This window comes from Vombatus ursinus, unplaced genomic scaffold (genome assembly GCF_900497805.2).
Source record: "Vombatus ursinus unplaced genomic scaffold, bare-nosed wombat genome assembly UNPS02014832.1, whole genome shotgun sequence".
NCBI lineage: Eukaryota > Metazoa > Chordata > Mammalia > Diprotodontia > Vombatidae > Vombatus > Vombatus ursinus.
Window position 1 is genome coordinate 59202848 of NW_020954610.1, and position 21786 is coordinate 59224633.

The 21786-nt window shown below is 42.3% G+C and overlaps 2 protein-coding genes across 6 annotated transcripts in view; one reads left to right on the forward strand and one right to left on the reverse strand.

Moving 5' to 3' along the window:
- Positions 1–405: 405 nt before the first annotated feature.
- On the forward strand, positions 406–13548 carry ZNF500 (zinc finger protein 500). Its single transcript, XM_027839325.1, has 7 exons — positions 406–451; positions 1645–2155; positions 4268–4385; positions 4982–5073; positions 7398–7506; positions 9409–9522; positions 12068–13548. The coding sequence occupies exons 2-7, from the start codon at positions 1754–1756 to the stop codon at positions 12820–12822; spliced, it is 1590 nt and encodes a 529-aa protein (XP_027695126.1). The 5' UTR covers positions 406–451; positions 1645–1753; the 3' UTR covers positions 12823–13548.
- Positions 13549–15712: 2164 nt separating this feature from the next.
- Positions 15713–21786, reverse strand: part of CUNH16orf71 (chromosome unknown C16orf71 homolog) — a 35632-nt gene continuing 29558 nt past the window's right edge. For 4 of the 5 annotated variants that reach the window (XM_027839366.1, XM_027839367.1, XM_027839363.1 and 1 more), the window contains one exon: positions 15713–17255. In XM_027839366.1, the coding sequence (XP_027695167.1) occupies positions 17240–17255 (16 nt within the window). In that variant the 3' untranslated portion in view covers positions 15713–17239. The remainder of the gene's footprint in view (positions 17256–21786) is intronic. The other variant, XM_027839365.1, reaches the window with a different exon arrangement.

Consider the following 21786-nt stretch of genomic DNA (forward strand, 5'->3'; position numbering starts at 1 on the left):
GAGGCTGGCGGGAAGAGAGCCCGCAGCGCACCGTGCGCGCCCCGTTAGGAGGTGGGAGGGGGCGTGTGAGCGCCAGCGGAACTACATTACCCAGAATGCCCCGTACCAGAGCGAGTCGTCTCCCCTCATTCTCTACCCCTGACACCCCCGGTCGAGCCAGTCAGTCACAGCCCTGTAGTTCGGCCCGTTCGGACCCAACGGAGAGCGGGCCGAACCGCAGCCGGGCAGGCCCGGGCTCGGAGGCGGGGTTCTTTCTCGGAGGGGCGGCCGGCCGGAAAGGAGAGCGGGGCGGGTCAAGTCGAGGCTCCACGCGCTCCCGCGCTCCCTCTCAGGCCGCCTTGCGAGCCGGGGAGCTCAGCCCTCCACCTCGGCCTCCCGCCCCACCCCGCCCCGAGGCCGAGGCCCGAGGCTCCCTCTCTCCGCCCTCGCCCGGGCCTACGCCTCCCGAGCGGTGAGTGGGGGAGGGGGAGGGACCCGGATCCGGGACGGACCGTGCGCTCTGCCCCTCCCCTCCCTGGGCCCGATGCCGGGGCGTCGGCCCCCGCGCCGAGCCGTGACCCATGACCTTCTCACTGGAACGTGGAGGGAGGAGAGGAGAGAAGGGGGGAAAAAACACCCTAGGGAGGAGTGATGATAGATGGCATGTACCGAATGTCCTATTTGATAACGAGCTTATATCGGCCCATCCTTCAGATGAGAAAACTGAGGGCAGCTGGTAGTTCAGTGCCTGGAGTCAGGAAAATGAGTTCAAACCTGGCCTCAGACAAGTCACTTAATCTCGGTGTGCCTCAGTTTCCTGTGTTATAACGTTTCATGTGAGAGGCAGAAAGGTATAGTAGATAGTGTAGTGGAGAGCGTATTAGGCCTGGAAGACCTGAGTTCAGATTCAGACACATACTATCTTTGTGACTCTGGGCAGGTCACTTAACTTTGCCTCAGTTTCCTATACTGTAAAATGGAGTTAATAACAGCACCTAGCTCTCTGGTGGTTGCTGTGAGGATCATATGAGATAATAATTGTAAGGTGCTTAATGCAGTACCTGGCCTGTAGTAAACACTACATAAATGTTAGCTATTATTATTATTAGTAGTAGTAGTAGTAGTAGTAGTAGTAGTAGTAGTAGTAGTATTACAACAGTGCCTGGCATGCAGTAGGTGCTTGATAAATGCTTATTCCTTCCTTTCCTCCTCATTGGCAGTCTGGTGGACCCCTTCTTAGAATAATATTTTTTAAATAATTGAAGGAAACACTGTTTCAGTTAGAGTTTAGTGAAAATTAAGATGTGATGTTTTTTTCTCCCCATCCAAGCCCATGGACCCACTGAAATCTATCCATAGATCCCACCTTAAGAGTCGCTAATTTAGTTCAACTCCTTCATTTTACAGATGAGGAAATTGAGGCCTAGCACGTTAAAGTGATTTGTCCAGAGTCACACCAGTAGTATTAGAGATAGATTTTGAACCCAAGTCCTTTGACTTGGGTGCTCTTTCTACCATATCATCTAATGCAATCTTATTTTGCAAATAAGAAAACTTCTCTGGGCCTTACTTAAGTGGCCTTTCCATGGCCATAGTGGAAGTAAGAGAGGGATGAGAATAAGAACTAGACCTGTGATTTCACAGATTTTGCTATTTCTTCTTCAGAGCCCCAAAGAGAAAAAAAAAAAGTTCCTTTCACAAGGGCCCTGCGGTTCCCATAACGGAGACAGCTGATCTTCAGAGCCCTGTGGCAGAGTTGGTTCCATTCAGGACTATGGCTACAGCCCTTGGCCTGCAGCTCCAATCTCCACTGGAACAGGAAGACATCCTTATTGTGAAGGTGGAAGAAGATTTCCCTTGGGAAGAGGAGGCACCTTTGCAAAGGAATGATCCCAGTCCTGAGACCTTCCGTCAGCTCTTTAGGCTGTTTTGCTATCAGGAGGTGGCTGGACCCCGGGAGGCTCTCAGCCGCCTCTGGGAGCTCTGTTGTCGGTGGCTGCGGCCAGAGTTGCGTACGAAGGAGCAGATCCTGGAGCTATTGGTGCTGGAGCAGTTCCTGACAGTTTTGCCAGGGGAGATCCAGACTTGGGTACGGGAACAGCATCCAGAGAGTGGTGAGGAGGCAGTGGTCCTGGTCGAGGGTTTGCAGAGAGAGCCCAGGAAACAGAGGCTACGGGTGAGGAAGAGATTTTAATTCTGAGGACTTGGAGTATTAACAAGAGATGGGATCCATTCCAGTTTTGATCCCTTACAATTCTTAAGCTCTTTAGGCAGGCACTGCCAGTTGAGATCTTAAAATTATAGACTCTTTCAACCTGTACTATAATTTTACTGAGGGCTGGCCAAGATCAGAGTTTGCGCCTGGTTTACCATCAGAATTGCACCCAACCCAAACAAGTCCACACAGAACTGAGGGAAAAGGAAAAAAATTCTTTCCTATTCTGTGTTCATTTCCTCTTGTTTTATTTTCAAGAAATAACTTCCATGGAGTTGGAAATTATACCCTCTCCTTTTTTTGTATCTTCCCATAGTGCCTATGTGCCCTATATTGTTGATTGACTTAAGTTTCCCTCTCCCCTAGACCTGGTCATCATTTTCCCCTGGGTAATGTTGTGCAATGGTGTTTCTTGTTTAACGGAACAGGTGCATTCCCGAAAAGTTGACTATAAAGTTAGTTTACATTAATTAAGCAAATCTTACTATCATTGATTTTATTATTCAGTTAGAGATGTGCTTTCTTTAGGGAAAAACACTCATCTATGTCTTTCTCTTCTGATACTTCAGTATTGTCTTTTCCAATCACTAACCAAACTTTCCTAATAGTTGTTTTATCACAGAGCAAAGAAGGGTAGAACCAGGCATCCCATTAGTGAATAGAAACATAGGCAGCAGTGACCCAGAAGTGCTAAGGGAATTAGCTGATGGAGTGTGAGAAAATGACTTCCAACCTGTGAGTTTTGTGGCATACTAGGATATTTCATAATTTCAGTGATATTGCAAGATTCTTAAGCTCTCAGAATCAAATTAATATTAATTCTAAAAATAAATGTATGCTGGAAGACAGTACTGGTACCAGATTATCAAAGTTAATGGTACATCTTTCCATTTTGTTAAGTTGATAAATATCAAAACTGGAAAGTGTCATGTACTGTGAATTGCAATTAAGTCGTTTTGTATAACTTTTTGGAGAACATACTTTGTGGTGGTATGGTTTGGGTGTTTGTTGGAAAATCTCTTGGGATAAAACAAAATATATTAATAAAATGTTACTTAAATATATGCTACACAGTGTTTTTAACAGAAGGAAAGAAGGTATCATGGAATCAAACAAAAATGTGACTGGTACAGTTCCCAAAAAATGGGAATTACTCTCATAAAAGCATTAGAAATATGATACTGGGTCAGATTCATTGTCTAGCTACTTCATGACTCTTTTCTCTAAAAGTGACAGAAAGGAATGGTTTGTAAAAAGTTAAGTAGTTAAGGTTGAGGCTGTACCTCTCAGTACCCCCAATTATTCCTTAACATTTTTCTATGTCTGTTTGCCACAAATTTACCCTGAGGTAGGGATTTCAAGATCACTGACTTAATAGCATCTACAGAAAGAATAGGGCAGGGGGGGCAGCTGGGTGACGCAGTGGATAGAGCACCAGCTCTGAAGTCAGGAGAACCTGAGTTCAAATCCGGCCTCAGACCGAACACTTGACACTTATTAGCTGTGTGACCCAGGGCAAGTCACTTAACCCCAATTGCCTGGCAAAAAAAAAAAGAGTAGGGCTGGGGCTGGGACCAGGACCAGGGCCAGGCAATTCCAACTCTACCTGATTCATCATACCTTTTACCTTAGTAGAGGCCCTTGATTGTTTCTGTATCTAGTAAATTCTGCACCAAGTAAATTCTAACTAAACTCTAAGAAACAAACTAGGAAGCGTCAGAAGAATAAGAGATTCTAGCAGTCACAGAGAGTAGAAAATGTAATTGGGCAAAGAGTGAAATGTGAGAAGCAAAGGATTATAACTAAGAGAAAAAAACAGACTAGAGAGTAGAGGGAAAAGAATAAAAAGTGAAGAAACGGAGTTTGAAGTGAGGGGAAAGGTGAAAAGGATCTTAAAGGTGATAAAGGATTGAGAAGGACCTGGGGGAATCTAGTTCTGAATTTTCCAGATTCTTTTGTAACAGAAGAAGGGATGTGGGCTGTTTCCAGATTACAGTCACTGTGCCAGGACTGGAGGTGCTCTCTGAAGAGAAAGTGCCTCAGGGAACAGCACAGGAATCTTTGATATTCCAGGGAACCGTGCAGCAAGAGGCGAGGTCCCAAGAGGAGGGAGCGCAGAACTCCTGCCCCGGACCAAAGGAACTACCCAACCATAGATCTAAAAAGAATCTCCAACTTCGACCAAAGAGAGGTGAGAAACTGCCCTTCCTTGGGAAGGAAAGGAGTAGGTATCATGAAGGGAAAGGAAAAGAGGATACATGGGAAGAATCGGGGCAAGTGTGTGGGTTCAGTGGGAAATGGACAAGATTAGGAGATGTCATAATGGAAAGATCATTGGCTCTAATTGGAGGACCTCAGTTCAAATCACACCACAGACGCTTGTAACTTTTGTGATCTTGGGCAAGTTGTGTAACTTTCTTGGGCCTCAGTTTCCTCATTTGAAAAACGAGGAGGTTGGATTAGATGGCTTCTGAGGTTTCTTCCAGCTCTGTATCTGATTCTATGATTACAGACATAGAACTAAGTATGAGGTAAGAGTTTAGGGGTAATTTCTTAAAATGCAATTGGGAAATATTTAACAAAATAAATAAAAATGTATTAGAAACAAAAACAAAAAGAATTTAGTGGTCCTGCCCAGCACTTTGGTCAGGCATGTGGCATCAGAACAGCATGTGGTGAAGGGCTAAGACAAACTTTATGGTTTAGGATAGACATCTTGAACTCAGTGAAGAGAACGGGCAGCCCTGAGCAAGGTATGACTCAATTAAGACTGTTCTCCTTCCATAGGTTCACCTGCCTCCCAGGTTTCTGCCCTCTTCAGTGAGGAGAGTACTAGAGAACAGGAAACAGCAACTGCATTAATCTCTGCCTGGTCCCAGGTAAATCATGTTTTCCCACTCCACTTCACCCTATCTCAGCCCATCTCTATTTTTACCTCTAAAATAAATAATAGATGTTATTTCAGAATTCAGAGGTTAGTTTTCCTGGGAACTTGGGTCCAAAATAGTCTCAAGGTATCTTGTTATCCTAGAATTAACCATCTTTGATAATACAGGATTCAAGTAATAAACTCAAGTACATATTACTTGAACTGAGGCTCAAAGTGTTTGATTCTGCTTGGCCTCTGAGTTTTACTGGTTTGGGCTGGCTCAAAAAGGTAGCCAAGAATTGTGGGCCAGTAGGCTTCATGTTGAACTGAATCCTAAATGGACCATGTTTCATATGTGTGTGTGTGTGTGTGTGTGTGTGTGTGTGTGTGTGTGTGTGTTAAGGGGGACTGATTCTTGGGAGGAATCAGTCTTCTTAGCAAATGAGATTTTTAAAAAAAAAATCGTTCTATACACATTAATCCAAACAAAACTTTAAGCTGTAAGATGCAGATTTCTGTCTTCATCTTTCCTGAAACCTCCCCCCTCACCATTCTCTTCCCCTACAACATCTCCGTCTGTAAAGAAAAAAAAAATCAGTTTGAGTCTCTCATTGTTTTATGCTAGTGAACCGTATTGTTCTATCACTCTCCGCTGCTCCTGGCAGCCACTTGTCACCTTAGGGAAGGTCAACTAAGTCTCCTTCATCCATTCCAACATATCATCAGGCTTGTCTGGCTTTTTCTGAATGTTTCAGGTTTTCTTCCAGAGTGTTCATATGGCGGCTTTGGGTCTTGCCCCAGTGCGTTGCCTTCTCATTTTTCATATCAGTTTGTCAGCCTCCTGGCACAGTCATACTTTGTCCTAGGTCCAAGGAAATGTTTCTGCTCTAGCCAGATTATCCATATTTCCTACACATTCCAAGTCTTGCTAGGTAGTCCTTGCTGTAGAACCTGGTAGCAATTTCTTTTGCTCTGAGAGCTGTCAGCAGGACTGGGGAATATACGGGCAAAGAAGCCTCAGGCATTGGTGGAAAAGAGGGTGAGAAGTGAGAAACAACAAAGAAAAGGGAATGAAAGAATGAGGTAACAGAAAGACCCTGAGACAGGGAGTCTAAGCAGGAGATCAATGTGACCTGACTGTTGTACAAAGATGGAGAAGACAAAGATGTAGCAGGTAGCATGAAGGCAGCTAGGGGGCAAGTGGGTAGAGTGCTAGGCCTGAAGTTAGGAAAACTCATCTTCCTCAGTTAAAATCTGGCCTCAGATACTTACTAGCCATGTGACCCTAGGCAAATCACTTAACCCTATATGCCTCAGTTTCCTCATCTGTAAAATGAGCTGGAAAAGGAAATGGCAAACCACTCCAGTATCTTTGCCAACAAAACCCCAAGTGGGGTCACAATGAGTGGGATATTACTAAAATGACTGAACAACATGAAAGTCAAAGTTTCAAGATTTAGCTACAGAATAGTTATGTAGTATAGCTTCTTTGGGCTGTATCCCAAAGAGATCATAAAAACGAGAAAAGGAGTCACATGTACAAAAATATTTATACCAGTTTTTTTTGTGGTGGCAAAGAGTTGGAAATTGAGAGGATGCCCATCAATTGGGGAATGGCTGAACAAGTTGTGTATGAATGTAATGGAATATTATTGTGCTATTGAGCAAGTGGACTTCAGAAAAACCTGGAAAGACTTGTATGGTCTGATGCTGAGTGAAGTGAGCAGAACCAGGAGAACATTGTACACAGTTACAGCTGTGTTGTGCGATGATTAACTTTGATAGACTTAGCTCTTCTCAGCAATGCAAGAATCTGAGACAACTCCAAAAGTCTCATGTTGGAAAATGCTGTCCAGATCCAGAGAAGGAACTATGGACTCTGAATGCAGATTGGAGCATACTATTTGTTCTTTTTTTTCTTCTGTTTTGTTTTATTTCTTCTTGTGGTTCCTCCTATTGGTTCTAATTCACATGACTAATGTGACAATATGTTTAATAAGAATGTATATGTAGAGCCTATATCAGATTGCACGTTGTCTTGGGGAGGGGGAGGGGAGGGAGACAGAGAAAGCTTAAAACTCAAAAGCTTATTGAAGTGAATGTTGAAAACTAAAAATAAATTAATTTTAAAAAATTTTTAAAGTTTAAAAAGAAAACGCAGATATGTAGTGAGAATCACTACATGTAGGAGAATCAAAAGTGATCCCAGGAATTCTTGGGCTGTTAGTGATAGGATTGTAGATCATTTTGAGAGTTTTGATGCTCACCATAAGCCAGGACCAAGACTGAACATTGAGGTAGCTATGACTGAATGGAGTTACATGATTTTTGCAGATGCCAGTGACGTTTGAGGACATGACTATGTACCTCTCCCAGGAGGAATGGGGGCGCCTGGATCCAGTTCAAAGAGAACACTATAGGGATGTCCTGCAGGAAAAATATGGTAACATGATTCTGCTAAGTAAAGCCTGTGTTTTCCCTTTGGCTTAAAACCTTTGAGGTCTATGATGCTTGGGTATTGCTGTGTCTAGAGGTGTCATTCTTACATATTCTCCCTTTTTTCCTCACTACTTTACCCCAGTGTATATCAGTCAATAAACATTTAATAGACGAACGTTATGTGCAAGGCACTGTCCTGAGTGATGGAGTTAGGAGGAGGTATAAGGGGCTTCTGGTCTAAGTTGTAAGAGATAAGACATATACATAACAAGGTAACTAACAATTCAAAGGGGCATATGAGTAGTCCAGATAATATAGGAGATATTTAAGATACCACATTAATATTCTGTTACTTTTTTTTTTTTGGAGACTGGGTCTATCTTTCCCAGACTGGAAGTACAGTGGTCACTCATAGGCCCAGTCCCATTGCTGATCAGTACGGAAGCTTTGACCTCCATATTTGACCTAGGCCAGTTCATATACCTCCTTTGGGTAACCTTGTAACCCCTGGCTCTGGGGGTCCTCACCATCAGTACAAACTTCATATGGGGCACTGAATTGTCTTTTTCCGTACTGTAGCTCAGAACGCCCAACCTCAAGAGATCCATCAGCCTCAGCCTGCCCCAGTAGCAGGTATAGTTGGAGTGTGCTATCATACCTGGTCTCCATTACTGAACCTGGCCAATTTGTCTGTCTTACAGACCACATCTATAGTGACACCTTCTATAGTCACCTCTTATATGCTGTATAACTAGGGGTCCATAGGCTTCACCTGACTGCCAAAGGATAAGAGCTTCTGCTCTATAACATGATAATAAGAGCATAGTCATGGATCAGTTCCCCTGTGAGCCAGTAAATAGCTTTGTTAGTCACAGGTTGCATCTCTAGTCTCATCTGGCAGTCTCACAGCATGTGCCATTGGTCATGAGGGAGACTGGGTAAGAGATGGAATCCATTAAAATCTATCACTCCTATTGGATAATGGGCTCCCAATGTATGCTCTACTAATCACTAATGTCAGTCTAATGGAAAGGGCAGCATTGTGCTTCAGGAACAAGATTTTCTACTTCATCTTCAAGTTTCTCACTTGCTTAATTTAATGTCCTTTATTTCTCATTTTTGTATTATCTGACCATCAGGAAAACCTACTCAAGGCCTTCTTTATCCATTTCTACTCCCACCCCAAAGTCTTTTCTTATGCAACTCTTTGTGATTAGGATTTCTTAGTTTACTAAATTCCTTTCTATCAATCAAAAACACTTAAAATCCTACCTTCTCTTAGGAACTTTTCCCAAATAACTGATATTGATATAACTGTTTACACAGCCATCCATTCTGTTTTGAAGTAACCAAATTATTCATATCTTCCTTTTATGAACCAAAACCTATTGATGTGTAAATGGTTGACTGTCTGCCACATCCTTTTGTTTTAGTTAAAATGAGTCTTGGGGCAGCTAGGTGGTACAGTGAATAGAGCAGTGGCCCTGAGAGGACCTGAGTTCAAATGTGGCCTTAGCCACTTACTAAATGTGTGACCTTGGGCAAATTGCTTAATCCCGATTGCCTCCCTGCAAAAAATAGATGAATAAAGTCAGTCTTCTACTGTAGGTTGTAAATCCCTAAAGGGAAAGGGCTGTGCCTTTTGAACTGTTGTGTAACCTTTCAGCATTAATGGCTAAAATCATATTAGGGCGTGTGTATTCTGTTAGATGTTCTCAAAGTTCTCAAACCTAACAATCATATTTTTTTCACCTTGGGTTCTTGGCCTCTCTGGAAGGTTCCAGAGAGGAAATGACATGTTACATTTCTGGACTCTGAACTTACTCTCTTATTTGGAGGCCAATTGTGTATGTTAATGGAATTTGTTCTCTTCCTTTTACTGAGCATTGACCTTCCTTATGGACAGGGTTTCCTGTTCCCAAACCAAATCTGATTACCCAACTGGATCAAAGGGAACGACTGTGGACCTCGAGTCTACAAGCTTTCAAGGAGAGGAATATTCCAAGATATAATCACACAGGTGAGGAGAACAGCCAACAGTAGGATTTCAGCTATCATGGAACTTGGGGTTTTGAAGATTCTGCTAATGAAATGTTGCCTCATGTAAGGTAAGAGAAAATGAGAAAGATGAATATTGTCTAGTGAAAGTTTTAAGGCACAAGAAAAAGTTGCTGTTTTGATTTGTAGCATTGAAAGTAATAAATCAGGTTTACTAAATGAAACACTTCATAAAGAGCTAAAAGGGAAAATAGCTCCCAGAGGAAGAATAAGATTAGGCCAGGTGAATAATAGTGAATACTAAGAAATAGCACAAGTTGACAGGAACATTATCAAGGGAAAAAATGTAATATAAAAGAATCACTCAATCATTAAACATTTATATAACACCTACTAGGTAGAGAACATTGTATAAGAGGCATGGAATAGTAGGACCTGGGAAAGCATTTATCCTTTAAATGGAGATTTTCCATCTCCTAAAAATACTAGAAAGACAGAAACTTTTATCCTTTGAGCCTGTGCCAAAAATTTTGAATTCTGGTTATCTGAGCATATTTGGACAACTTATAACAGAAATAATAACTTAATAACAGAAATAACAAGAAGTCAAATCTTAATAGCAAAAGAAATTGGAAAAGACTTTTAGATTAAGCTTTTAACAGAAAATTCTGTGAATCAGTGAGTCCTGATGACATGCATTTCCAGGTACTTGAGTCATATATGTCCCCATCTTTGCCTATGACATCATGCTTCCCCTTCATGGCACAGCTGAAAAGAACCCAGCCTTCATGACCTTTCCTCCCACTTAACTAGATTGCTTCCTTATCTTATCTCAGCGCTTTGGACCCTTCTTATGCACAGAGTCATGTTATGCTTATTTGTATGTATGTTTCATCACCCCTACTAGATTGTAAGCTCCTGAAGGGCAAGAGTAGTGTCCTATTTGTTTTTGTGTATTGTACTTGATAGGTTTTAATAAATGTTTGTTGTGTGAATAAAATAAATGAATGTAGGTTGAAATTATTCCACTTTGAAATAGTAGTTCGGAGATGGAAAGCTGAAACCCAGTCAAAGGAGAAAGTCCTTCCTAATTGTTGACATACAAAGAACCTCATGGGTATGAAAAGGAAAAAAATCTCTGGTTCCTGCCTAGTCTTACTTGATTCACTGAGTCTTGGGGCAGCCAGGTGGCTGCCTGGAGTCAGGAGGCCTGGAGTCAGGAGGACTTTAGTTCAAATGCGACCTCAGACCAGACATTTGACATTAGTTGTGTGACCCTAGGCAAGTCACTTAACCCCAATTGCTTCACCAAAGGAAAAAAAATACTACTGTTTGGGGCATCTAGGTAGCACAGTGGATAGAACTCTAGCCTTGGAGTCAGGAGGACCTGAGTTCAAATCTGGCCTCAGACACTTGACACTTACTAAATTGTGTGACCCTGGGTAAGTCACTTAATCCCGATTGCGTCACCAAAAAGCAAAAAAAAAAATTTGATTCACTGAGTCTAGATTTTGACATCAGTCATGATTATCAAAATCTAGTTCACATTTAGCATCACAAAATTTATGTTGGGACAGGGGAGGGAGAGTTGAGAGGTTCTGCCCTTGAGTCTGATGGCAGATCTACTCACCAGGGAATCCCACACTGAGAATCCCATACTCTGCTGTTCCCTTCTAGTTCAGGGTTTCAAAATACTAGTGAATGGTTCCATTCTGTATCTCGGTCATTCTATATTTAGGGAGGACCTACTGTGTACAGTACACTTAATATGGGAGTCCTAGTTTTCTGAGATCCTTAGAAGGAATTACCACAAAGACCTAGAAGTGTCTTACAAGTGGTTAATAAACAGTGGAAGGATACTGCTACCCTTAGCTACCTAGAACTTGTTTTTAATCTAGATACTTTGCACCCCAAAACAGTAGTCTAAATATGGAAGTAGATGTAAAAAGATAGAATGGTAACTTCTTTGAGTTTTAAAAGTCTGCCTTATTACAAATTTTCAAATGTAATTACAAATTACAGAAACTGTCAGTGTAATTTTTCAAACTTTCTCCCTTTTTACCTAGCCCCCTCCTGCTTTTCTAGTCTTCTTATGCTTTATTCCCTGGCTTGTACTCTTTGATCCAATGACACAAGGCCTCCAACCTGTTCCATGAATAAGACACTCCATCTCCCAGCCCTGGACATTCTCTCTTGCTGTCTCCCATACCTGGAATGCTCTCCCTCTTTCATTCTGACCACTGATTTCCCTGGTTTCCTTTAGGTTCCAGCTAAAATCTCACCTCCTACAGGAAACCTTCTTCAGCTCTTAATTCCAGTGCTTTCCCTGTTAGTTATTTCCCATTTATCCTGTATATAGCTTGCTTTGTATTTATTTGTTTGCAAGCTATTTCTCCCACTATATTATAAGCTCTTTGAGAACAGGGATGATCTTTTGCTTCTTTTTGCAATTCCAGTGCCTGGCAGATAGCAGGTGCTTAATAAATGTTTATGGATTGACTGACTGATTTTACCTTGAATTCACTACCCTCTAGATCAGGGATTTCATTTTCTCTTCTTTCTTCCAGGATATGAGATCAAAATTGAGAATGAAGAAGATTCCAGGGAGGATTCTGCCATGAACATGGAGTTCTGTAGAACCCTGGCAGGGAAATCCAGGGAACATGGTCTTCAGTTAGCTTGTCAGGGACAGGCTTGTGTGATTCGGTCAGAATGGCATCAGGGCTACCCACTAGTGGAGAGAGAGAGCCAAACTTCTGTTCAGGAAAAGGATATAGGTCTTCAGAGAGCCTGTATAGTAGAGAAACCCTATAAATGCCTTGAATGTGGCAAAAGCTTTAACAAAAGTTCTCATTTGATCAAACATCAGAGAACCCACACAGGGGAGAAACCCTACAAGTGTCTTGTATGTGGAAAGGGCTTCAGTGACCGCTCCAATTTCAGTACCCACCAGAGAATTCATACTGGAGAAAAACCCTACAAATGTAATGAATGTGGGAAGTGCTTCAGCCAGAGCTCAAGCCTTGTCATACACCGAAGAACCCACACTGGAGAGAGACCCTATAAATGTGAAGAATGTGGGAAAAGCTTCAATAACAGCTCTCATTTCAGTGCACACCGGAGAACCCACACGGGCGAGAAACCCTATATGTGCCAGAATTGTGGGAAAAGCTTTCGTCGGGGCACTGACCTTAATAAACATCAGAGAATCCATACAGGAGAGAGGCCCTATAAATGTGAGGTGTGCGGGAAAAGCTTCACACGGAAACACCAACTTGTAACACATCAGGAGATTCATGCAGGGGAGAGTCATGTTCACTGACCGAGGTTTGGAGTCATCTTCCACTGAAGCTCGGCTTTTCAGAGATGCCTGGTGGTGGGAGGTGGGAATTTTGAACAATATACAGCTGTCCTCTTGTTTGAAGGATATTTGTTTTCAGGATTTTGAACTTTACAATATTGATTAAGACAAAACCATTAACTTAGAGGATGTTTAGACTTGAACACGTTATGGGCTATCAAGGGGCAGCTACTACCATGGCACATCACAGGCTGATTCTGTTACAGATACCCAGGAAGCTTTGTGAGGGTAAAAGATTTCTGACTGGGAAAATGTTGCAGAAATATACCTTGTATTTCCGCATACTGCGTGCCTCAGGCCTCACCACCGTTCTGGTCCTTTTTGCCAACCGTTTTCAACTCGGTCTATTGAACTTTTTGCCATAAGAATATATCTCTGATGTTCTAGTGGAAGTTGTTGAGAAAGTAGAATTTACTTTATAGAAATGTGTTTTGTTGCCAGTCCTGCTAGAATACATTTATTCTATAGAGTGATATTTTTCATGTGCAGATAGGTAAGAGAGATCACTCTTACATGCTGGCACATCACCTGCCCTGCTTAGCAAGCTCAAAACTTTCCTTTTTCAATTGTTCCTGTTGAATCTGAGAGCCTGGAGTCAAGGACTGTTTTCTATTCTTAGCTCTGGGTTTATCCACGAGTTTTTAGGGGTTTTTTGTTTTGTTTGTTTTTGTTTGGTTTTTTTTTATGTGAGGCAACTGGGGTTAAGTGCCTTGCCCAGAGTCACACAGCTAGTGAGTGTTATGTGTCTGAGGCCAGATTTGAACTCAGGTCCTCCTGGCTCCAGGGCCGGTGTTGTATCCACTGTGCCACCTAGTTGCCCCTTTTTAGGGTGTTTTTTTTTTTATAGCTGCCTCTGCCTGGGTCTTTCCGGAGTAAAAAAGATATCAGCCTGGAGCTTCCAGTTCAATTCTCAATCCTATCTAGGCTGCTAATGTTTGTCCTCTCCAACTGTTTACTATTTATGGTATGGGGAATGGCTCATGAAGATTAGTAGAGAGTAACTCTTCTATTAGATTCAGAGAGCTGGTTTCCCAGTGATAGCTAATGAAGTTTGGTAGATCTCACTTCTTTCCAGGGAGAAATTAGTCCTAGAAGCAGCAATATATTCCTCTCTTGGGGCAACATTTACTCATTACCCAGCTTTGTTATCCTTTCAGTTTTTCCCATCACCTAACTCCATATGTGTATTTTCACATTTGATAGTCTTACCTTCATGTGAACCTAGCCTCGGGCCACAGTGAGACTCTAAAACACATATAATACCTGCCCCTCTTCATTCCTTTAATAAAGGCAATACTTTTTTTTTCTTTTTTTTGCCCTTGCTTGTTTTCTACATTTTTTGGAGAGTGGGATTTAAATGAGCCTTAAGTGTAATCAAGTCCTCCTCTGCTGGTGCTTCATTGTGGTGGGGTAGTGACCCTGGCTGCACGAAGGCTATACCAGTGCACACAAGCTATGGCAGATCCTGCTAAACTGGGAAGCCTCTGAAGGACTGTACGGGGTCTAAGGACCAGTTGGGCTAAGTTTGGTGAGTCTAATTAGATTGCCTATAATGAGAGATCTGCATCAATGAGGACCGGATCCACATCCAAAAAATCAGACCCTAGAAAGTAGTAAGTTGGATGTGATGAGCACCTTTTCAGTTTAGGTTTAGGAGCTTCTCTGGTGCACAAATTTAGAAACCAGAACAAAATTCCCTCCACTTTCAGGCTGGTTTGGTTTATGGCCAGCCCTATTTTTCTCTCCCCGTTGTGCTCAATCCTTTTTCTCCCTTCTCTCCCAAGTGGGGTTTTATAAGCATAAGAGGGGTGAAATTCTTAAGAGTAGATGGGAATCACTATGAACCAGGCTATTAGTACACTTTAGCATACCATGTGATGCAAAGTCTTAAGCTTGCACCCTGGTTTGGGATACTATCACATCATGTTGACTGAGAAGACTGGGACCTGAATGCAGCTCAGTACATGGCCGGTCCTGGAGCTTCAAGTTATCAGTTGACCCTAAAGGGTAGGATCTTTTTGAGAGAGTCCGTAGTGCTTGTACGGAATGGAATATCTGGATGGAATAACTTCATACTACCATGAATAATCCTGACCCTCAGGCCTCACCCCTCTGACCCAATGCTGTAGCAAGACATCTTGAAACCACTCTAGATTAGGCTGGATGGGTTTCCTAGGCACAGCTTGGCCTAGAATTGCCCCTCCAGTGTAGTAACTAGCCCACGTAGCTTTTGAAGGTGTGGGTCAGGGTGTCCCAAATTTGTGAGCCAGATAATTTTAACTATGTCCTCATGTGGTACCACAGCCTAAAGTGTAAGAATGTTGCATCCTTAGTTTAGCAGTACTTTCTGTCTGCTACCTTCTAGTTTAGTGTTCGGGTGCATGTTCCACCTCCAAAAAATCACAACTCCCTCTTAGTTCAGCTTCCTAGTTCCTAGGGCCCTTAATTCCTTAATTTTGAATTGACACCTTTCCTTCTGATTCTTCTCATACCCATGTTATTAATATACCACCTTAGAACCATCATTCCCTCCTGTCTCCCTCAAAGGACTAATTCCAGACCCTAACAGTGTAAGAACACCTGCTCTTCATTTTCTGGGAATAGAGATCCGATCTCTCTTGGGATATGGGTTGTGGTAGAACAGCCCTTCAGTCTCTTTCCAAACCTCCCAGATGTGTAACAAACTAAACCAAAAAAATGTGTTGGTACTTCAGAGGAGGCAGGACATGAGTAGAGTTGGGAATTTTATGTTTGTTGGAATGTAATAAAAATTTCCTATTTTTCCTTCATAAAGAGCAACTTTATACTTTTTTTAAAAAACAAAGTTTTTATATTATAAGTATAGGAAATAAATGTTGACAAGTGAAATAACTGAACATACAGTTGCAAGATACACTGCCTTGGTGTAGTTGCCCTATACCTATAGGTGTAAGTATTACTCACATTCTACACTAGTGATTGATTGGATGTCAAATAGGGGCTGATAAAAGAACAAACACAATACTACAAAGATAAACCAAATGATACATAACAAAATAGCAACTACGTAAAGTACTGAGACCAAACTATAAGAACAATCAGGCCACTTGGTCAAACTGATAGCGGAAAGAGCTGATAAAGCAGTGGGACATGCATAGGGTTGTGTTGGAGCCAGTTCTTATCAGTTATTAAATTTTTAGTGTGAGCATTTACACCTTGGAAATCATCAAAGGCCACCAAACAGGGCTTGATTTATTTTGTTGGTTTTCTAGATTTAAGAGAGTAATAGATAAAATAAGAATGCAGATTAAACTTAGAAGTATGTTGTGGGTTTTCAGAGAGCCAGTTGTTAAACATTTACCAGCACACCATTAGGCAGACTGTTAAGAGTTGTCACAATTAAAAACCTTGCAAAAGCTCTAAAATACAATTCCCAGCCCATTGACCTTGTCTTAATTTCCTTAACAAATAGATCATCCAGAGCTGCTGTTGAACTTGGAACTGAAAGTTGATTTTCTGTTACTTTATTGAATAGATATTTTAATACATTTGCTGATATTAAAGGGGGAAAAGAGAAACATTAGAATTAAAAAACAAGAAGCCTTTGAATACCAAGGTAGTAGAATGTTGGGCAGCTCTACGCTGACATCAAATGAAAGTATCAATCAAGCTGAAGAGCTCCCTAGTCAGAGCTCAGGTCCTAAGGTAGTCAAGGGGCATACAGATGTGGGTGGAGGTTATGGAGGGCCCAGGGAAGCTGGGCTATTCAAGGCAATCTGGGCCTGTTCCTGGTCACAGTCACAACTACAAGTCCTCTTCTGATTTTCTATTATCCTACTTGGAAACTAGTTGAATTCCCTTCCTCCACCTAGTGTTTATTAGGGTTGGTGGCTGGGTCTTCTGCCGCTTCCCCAGCTCCTGTACAGTCAGGGTCATGGTTAGATATGAGATGAAAGAGCATATTCAAATGTGTGATGAGCCATGGCTCAGGTCTCCTTCCAGGAAGCAGAGAAATCTAAGGGATGACTGAAGAATGACTCCTATAATTTGCTGCTTCCGTATCCTGGCAGGTGTCAAAGGCTGTGACTTGTTTCCTCATTTGTCTGATATAGGGCAAACGCATGAAAGTGCATCCCATGCCATGGGAAGGGAAAGGAAGGCTGCCTTTGTCAATGAAGTGGTTAAACAGCTTTTTCATGGTGTAAGTGGTCACATTGGAGGCTTGCAATCTTTGTCAGGGGCTTTTATCTGAGACTGATTTGAAATTATCTCTACTCCTTCCATGAAGTCAACTCATTTTTGTTGTGCCAAGGGACTGCATATTTGAATCACTTCTTTGAGAGAAGTCGTGGGCTTCATGTTGGTGAAATGCTCTTGAAGGCTAGGCAGACATTCCACATTAGTTCTTCCAACTGCTGAGGAAAAGGGGACACAAAAGATAGTGATAAGTGGCTTTGAAAAAGCAGGATTATTTTGTATTCCTGTTGGTTGATGTCACAGACTTTTAAAATCACTGTATAGGAAGGGATCTTAGGGTCATCTAGTCTAACCCCTCTCCTGATGTAGGGATTTCACACTGGTGAAACCCTAAGGTGTTGTTCAAGGTTTTGCTCTGCGGCAGGGGTGGGGAACCTGTGGCCTCGAGGCCACATGTGGTCCTCTAGGTCCTCAAGTACCACCCTTTGACTGAATCCAAACTTCACAGAATGAATCTGATTTGTTTGGATGCAGTCAATGGGCTACACTTGAGGACCTAGAGGGCCACATGTGGCCTCGAGGCCACAGGTTCCCCACCCCTGCTCTGGGTTTCTTCTAAAATTAATAGATTCCTTCACAGTGTGTCTTTGATTTATGTCTCAGCCTCTGCCTCTCCAGCTCACCCAGGGACAGCATTCACTATGAGGAGGCAAAGGGAGAAAAGTAAAGCCTACCTTTTCTAGTATTTCTTTCTAAGAGGTGCTTCAACTTGCATTTAAATCCCTTCCCCCTAAAAAAGGATAGTGATCATTTTTCTGTACCACTATTCCCTGCCAATTTTTCCTTCAGGTTCTCAATTATTACTGCACATTAGTAGACTGCCTGTACCACCTTAACATGGACCTTGATTTTGGAAGCAAAGCTTGCATCTGCTCAAGTTTGTTGTGGAGTTGGTTTTAGAATGTCCAAATGGACATATCTATGTCTTAACTGAAGCAGAAAAGTGGAGAAAACGAATTTTAAACTATTCCCAGTTCCTAAAGGATCTATATATTTAGTTCATGTGTCAAACTAGACACATAAATGAGCAGAAGCAGAAGCAAAATAAAACTCCAGATTTGACTGTATGTACAGGTAGATGATGGATCTGAAAGAAGTCTGCAGGCCCTTTCCCTTACCCATGGAAAGGAGGCAGGATTGTCCTTCAGGATGGGCAGAGTAGGCCAGCAACCTATGTGGTACCTTCCCTCTCCCTACCAAACCTTCTCTTGTCTTCTTTTCTCCCCTCCCCCCCATAAAGACACATTACAAGGTTTTGGTATCTACCTTAAAGAGATGTGAGCAACAAATGACAAATAATTAGGTATACAGTGCATTCTAACCCATGAGGCAATATATATAGAAATGCAAACATAAAGTCTCCTAGTGCCCTAAAATTGAACAGTGAAGAAGTTACACTAGCAACTATTGTTCAGCTGTGGTCTGAAGAAGGGATTACTCCTTGAGGATAGGGACTGTGACTCCCCACAGCGCACTGCTTGGCACTAGTATGGACTCAGTAAATGTTTGCTGGCTGGCTGACTGGCTGGCTGAATTTCTCTGGCTCCTGAAAGTCCCCCATGAAAATTCCAATACCTCTGGATGCCTTCCTACCTAACAGAAGACTGGCACCTCTGGCTGACAATCAGGAGAACAAGATAGGAGAAGGAAGGACAGATGATATGTGGGAATCAGAAAGAGGATTTGGAACTGAAAGGGGAGGTCACTTAGAACTAAAGGCAAACATGGCTGCTGAGTTCACAGCTTGTCCTAGGGCTGGCTTAAGACCAACCTAGAACAGCCAAAAGGCAGCGTTCTTGAGCCCAGTGTCACTTATGCCCTTTGAACCTTCCTCCCTGCACTCAAAAAGCCTCTGTCTAGTAACTGAGATGAACACGAAGCATATTTGAAGTAGATTATATATCCTTGAGCTTATCTCTGCTACCAGACTGTGAGCTCCATCCATGGGGCAGAGACTGCCATCATTCGTCTTTATATCCCCTCTATCACTGCGTCTTGCACCTCATGGGAGCCTCAATACAGATGTCTGTTGAATTAAGACTGTTTAATTATGACAGCTCTTGTTCTCTAAGTGGAGAAGACTTAGCAGCTTTGGTATCATAGAGTTACAGAATTTCAGGATTAGAAGGGACCTCCGTGGCATCTAGTCCAACCTATCCCCGAACAAGGACTTTCCCAATAACACAACATATAACATCATCCAAACTCTGCTTCCAGTGAGGAAGCAAACAGTGTGATGTTCTTTATGGTCCCTTGTAGTTCTGAATTTCTAATCCTATGATGAACTTCCAGGGCAACTCTGGAATAGATTTCTGCCCTAATATGTATTCCACTTGTGGATAGCTCTAATCGTTAACATGTTTTTCTTTACATCAAGTCTAAATTTCCTTCTTTGCAACTCTGAACCATTGCTTGTAGTTCTGCCTTCTAGGCCCAAACAAAACCAATCTATGCCTTCACATAACCACCCTTGATGACAGTATTCCTCTTTAAGTCTTCTGTTCTCCAGACTAAACAACCAGTTCCTTCAACCATCCTCAGACCACATCTAAACTGGTTGAACAAGTGGGAGGGAGAAAGGGCATCACCGCTCCTTAGCAGACCTATTGGGGGACCAAAGGATCACATATCTAATTCTGGAAAAGACCTCTGAGGTCATCCAATCCAACCCCCTCATTCTACAGATGAGGAAATGGCCCAGGGTGAAGCAACTCACAAAAGATAACACAGGGGGTAAGCAGCAAAGCCTAAAGTCAAGCCTGGTCTTCTGACTCCAAATCCAAGGCTGGCCTGCTGACCTCCCTGGCTTCCTTTACGTTTTAACTAAAATCCAATCTTTTACTGGAAGCCTTACCCAAACCCTCTTAATTCCAGTGCCTTCTTCCCTTTGAGATCACTTTCTATTTACACTGTATATATCTTGCTTGTGTATAGTTGTCTACATGTTTTCTCTCTCATTAGAGCGTGAGCTACTTGGAGGCAAGGAACATGATTTTGTCTTTCTTTGTACCCCCAGCACTTAGCATAGTGTCTGGCAGACAGTAGATGCTTAATCAATGCTGGTTGACTGGAAGAAAATTTCTAGTGCCTTCCCTCTATTAATTATTTCTTTATTTTTTTTGTTTGCATGTTGTCTCCCCCCTTAGATTGTAAGCTTCTTGAAGGCAGGGACTCTCTTTTGCCTCTTTTGCCAAGCACTTAGCGCAGTGCCTGGCACAGAGTAGGTGCTTAATAAATGTTTATTGATTGATTTCTTCTATGTCCTTTATGATATGTAATGGGAAGGCAGCATGGGGTTATGGAGAGAGTGCCAGCTTCAGAGTCAAGAGGTCTGAAACATGCTGATAAATCACTTAGATCTATTGGTAACATCTGAGTTGCAAAACAGTTGTTAATCTTTGGTAAAAGGAATTTCTTTACAGAAATGATGAGATCACAGGACAGAGGGAAGAAAAAAAAAAACTTCCCCAACTTTGGAATCGGGTTAGATGGCCTCTGGACAAGGTGTTTGGAATTCTTTCTAATATACATTCCCCAACTACTGTGTCTACCCAGCAGAAATCCCTCCTACAAAGCCAAACCATCCCAGGAGACAATACTAGTTCTTTGAGTTAAAAAGCCTATTAGCAAATAAAAGGCACTATCTCTAGAGGCAAGAGTTGATTGCTGTTATCCTCCGGCCTCTTTCTATAAATGGACTTAAAGAAAAAAGAGACTATGTCTGAGATATTGTTCCTTTTTGAAGCACACTTAACGCAATCCTTTGGGGGAAAAATGGAGAGGGAGCAGACTGAGACTTATCCTCAGATGAAAAAGTACATTAGGTCTATCTTCACCTCCCCATAGTTTCCTTATTCAGGACTCTTTCTTCTTCTTCAATTGAAGAACTGTTTATTAAATCTATATTATATGCAGGGCACTCTATAGGTCCTGGGAGAGATAAACAGAGTAACTAAGTCAAAGCCTCTGCATTCAGATAGTTTATAATCAAATAGGGGAAATACCATCCACAAGGAAGGGGACAGGGACTGAAGCTATGGTTTTAATGATGGAGGGAACTCTAGGATGAAGAAACTCCTATCAGTGCAAGTCAGCATCTTGTAAACTAAAAGCTAGTTGAAGTGACTTGCCCAGGCTCACACAGCCAATCTCAGTCAGAAGCAGGACCTAAACCCAGTCTTCCTGACTTAAGAGGCCAGCTCTCTATCCACTATGCCATCTACCTTTCCTCCCATTCACAATCACATCTCATTCAAAGGAGAATGGGATAAGGGCAAAGGGAGGATTTGAACAAAGTGCTTTCAGAACTTTGAAGATGGAGAGATCACTTTTAGGTCACGGCACAGTAGATCAGGTACAGCCGTGTGTGCCAGGCGTTTCCTGAGTTTGGCTTACAAGGACCAAAGGAAACTCAACAGGTAGAGATTGGGGAAAGAGGAAGTAGTCTAGTCTATTCCAAACATGGGGGACAGGGTGACCAAAGGCACAGATACTGGAGAGGGGTAGGATGAAAAAGGGAAATAGTTAATAGTGCGTAGCCCAGTTTGCTGTAATATAGAAGGGGAGTAGTGTGAAAGAAGGCTACAAAGGAAGGTTAGAGCCAGATTATTGGAGGCCTTGAATGCCAGGATAAGATACACACACACACACACACACACACACACACACACACACACACACACACACACA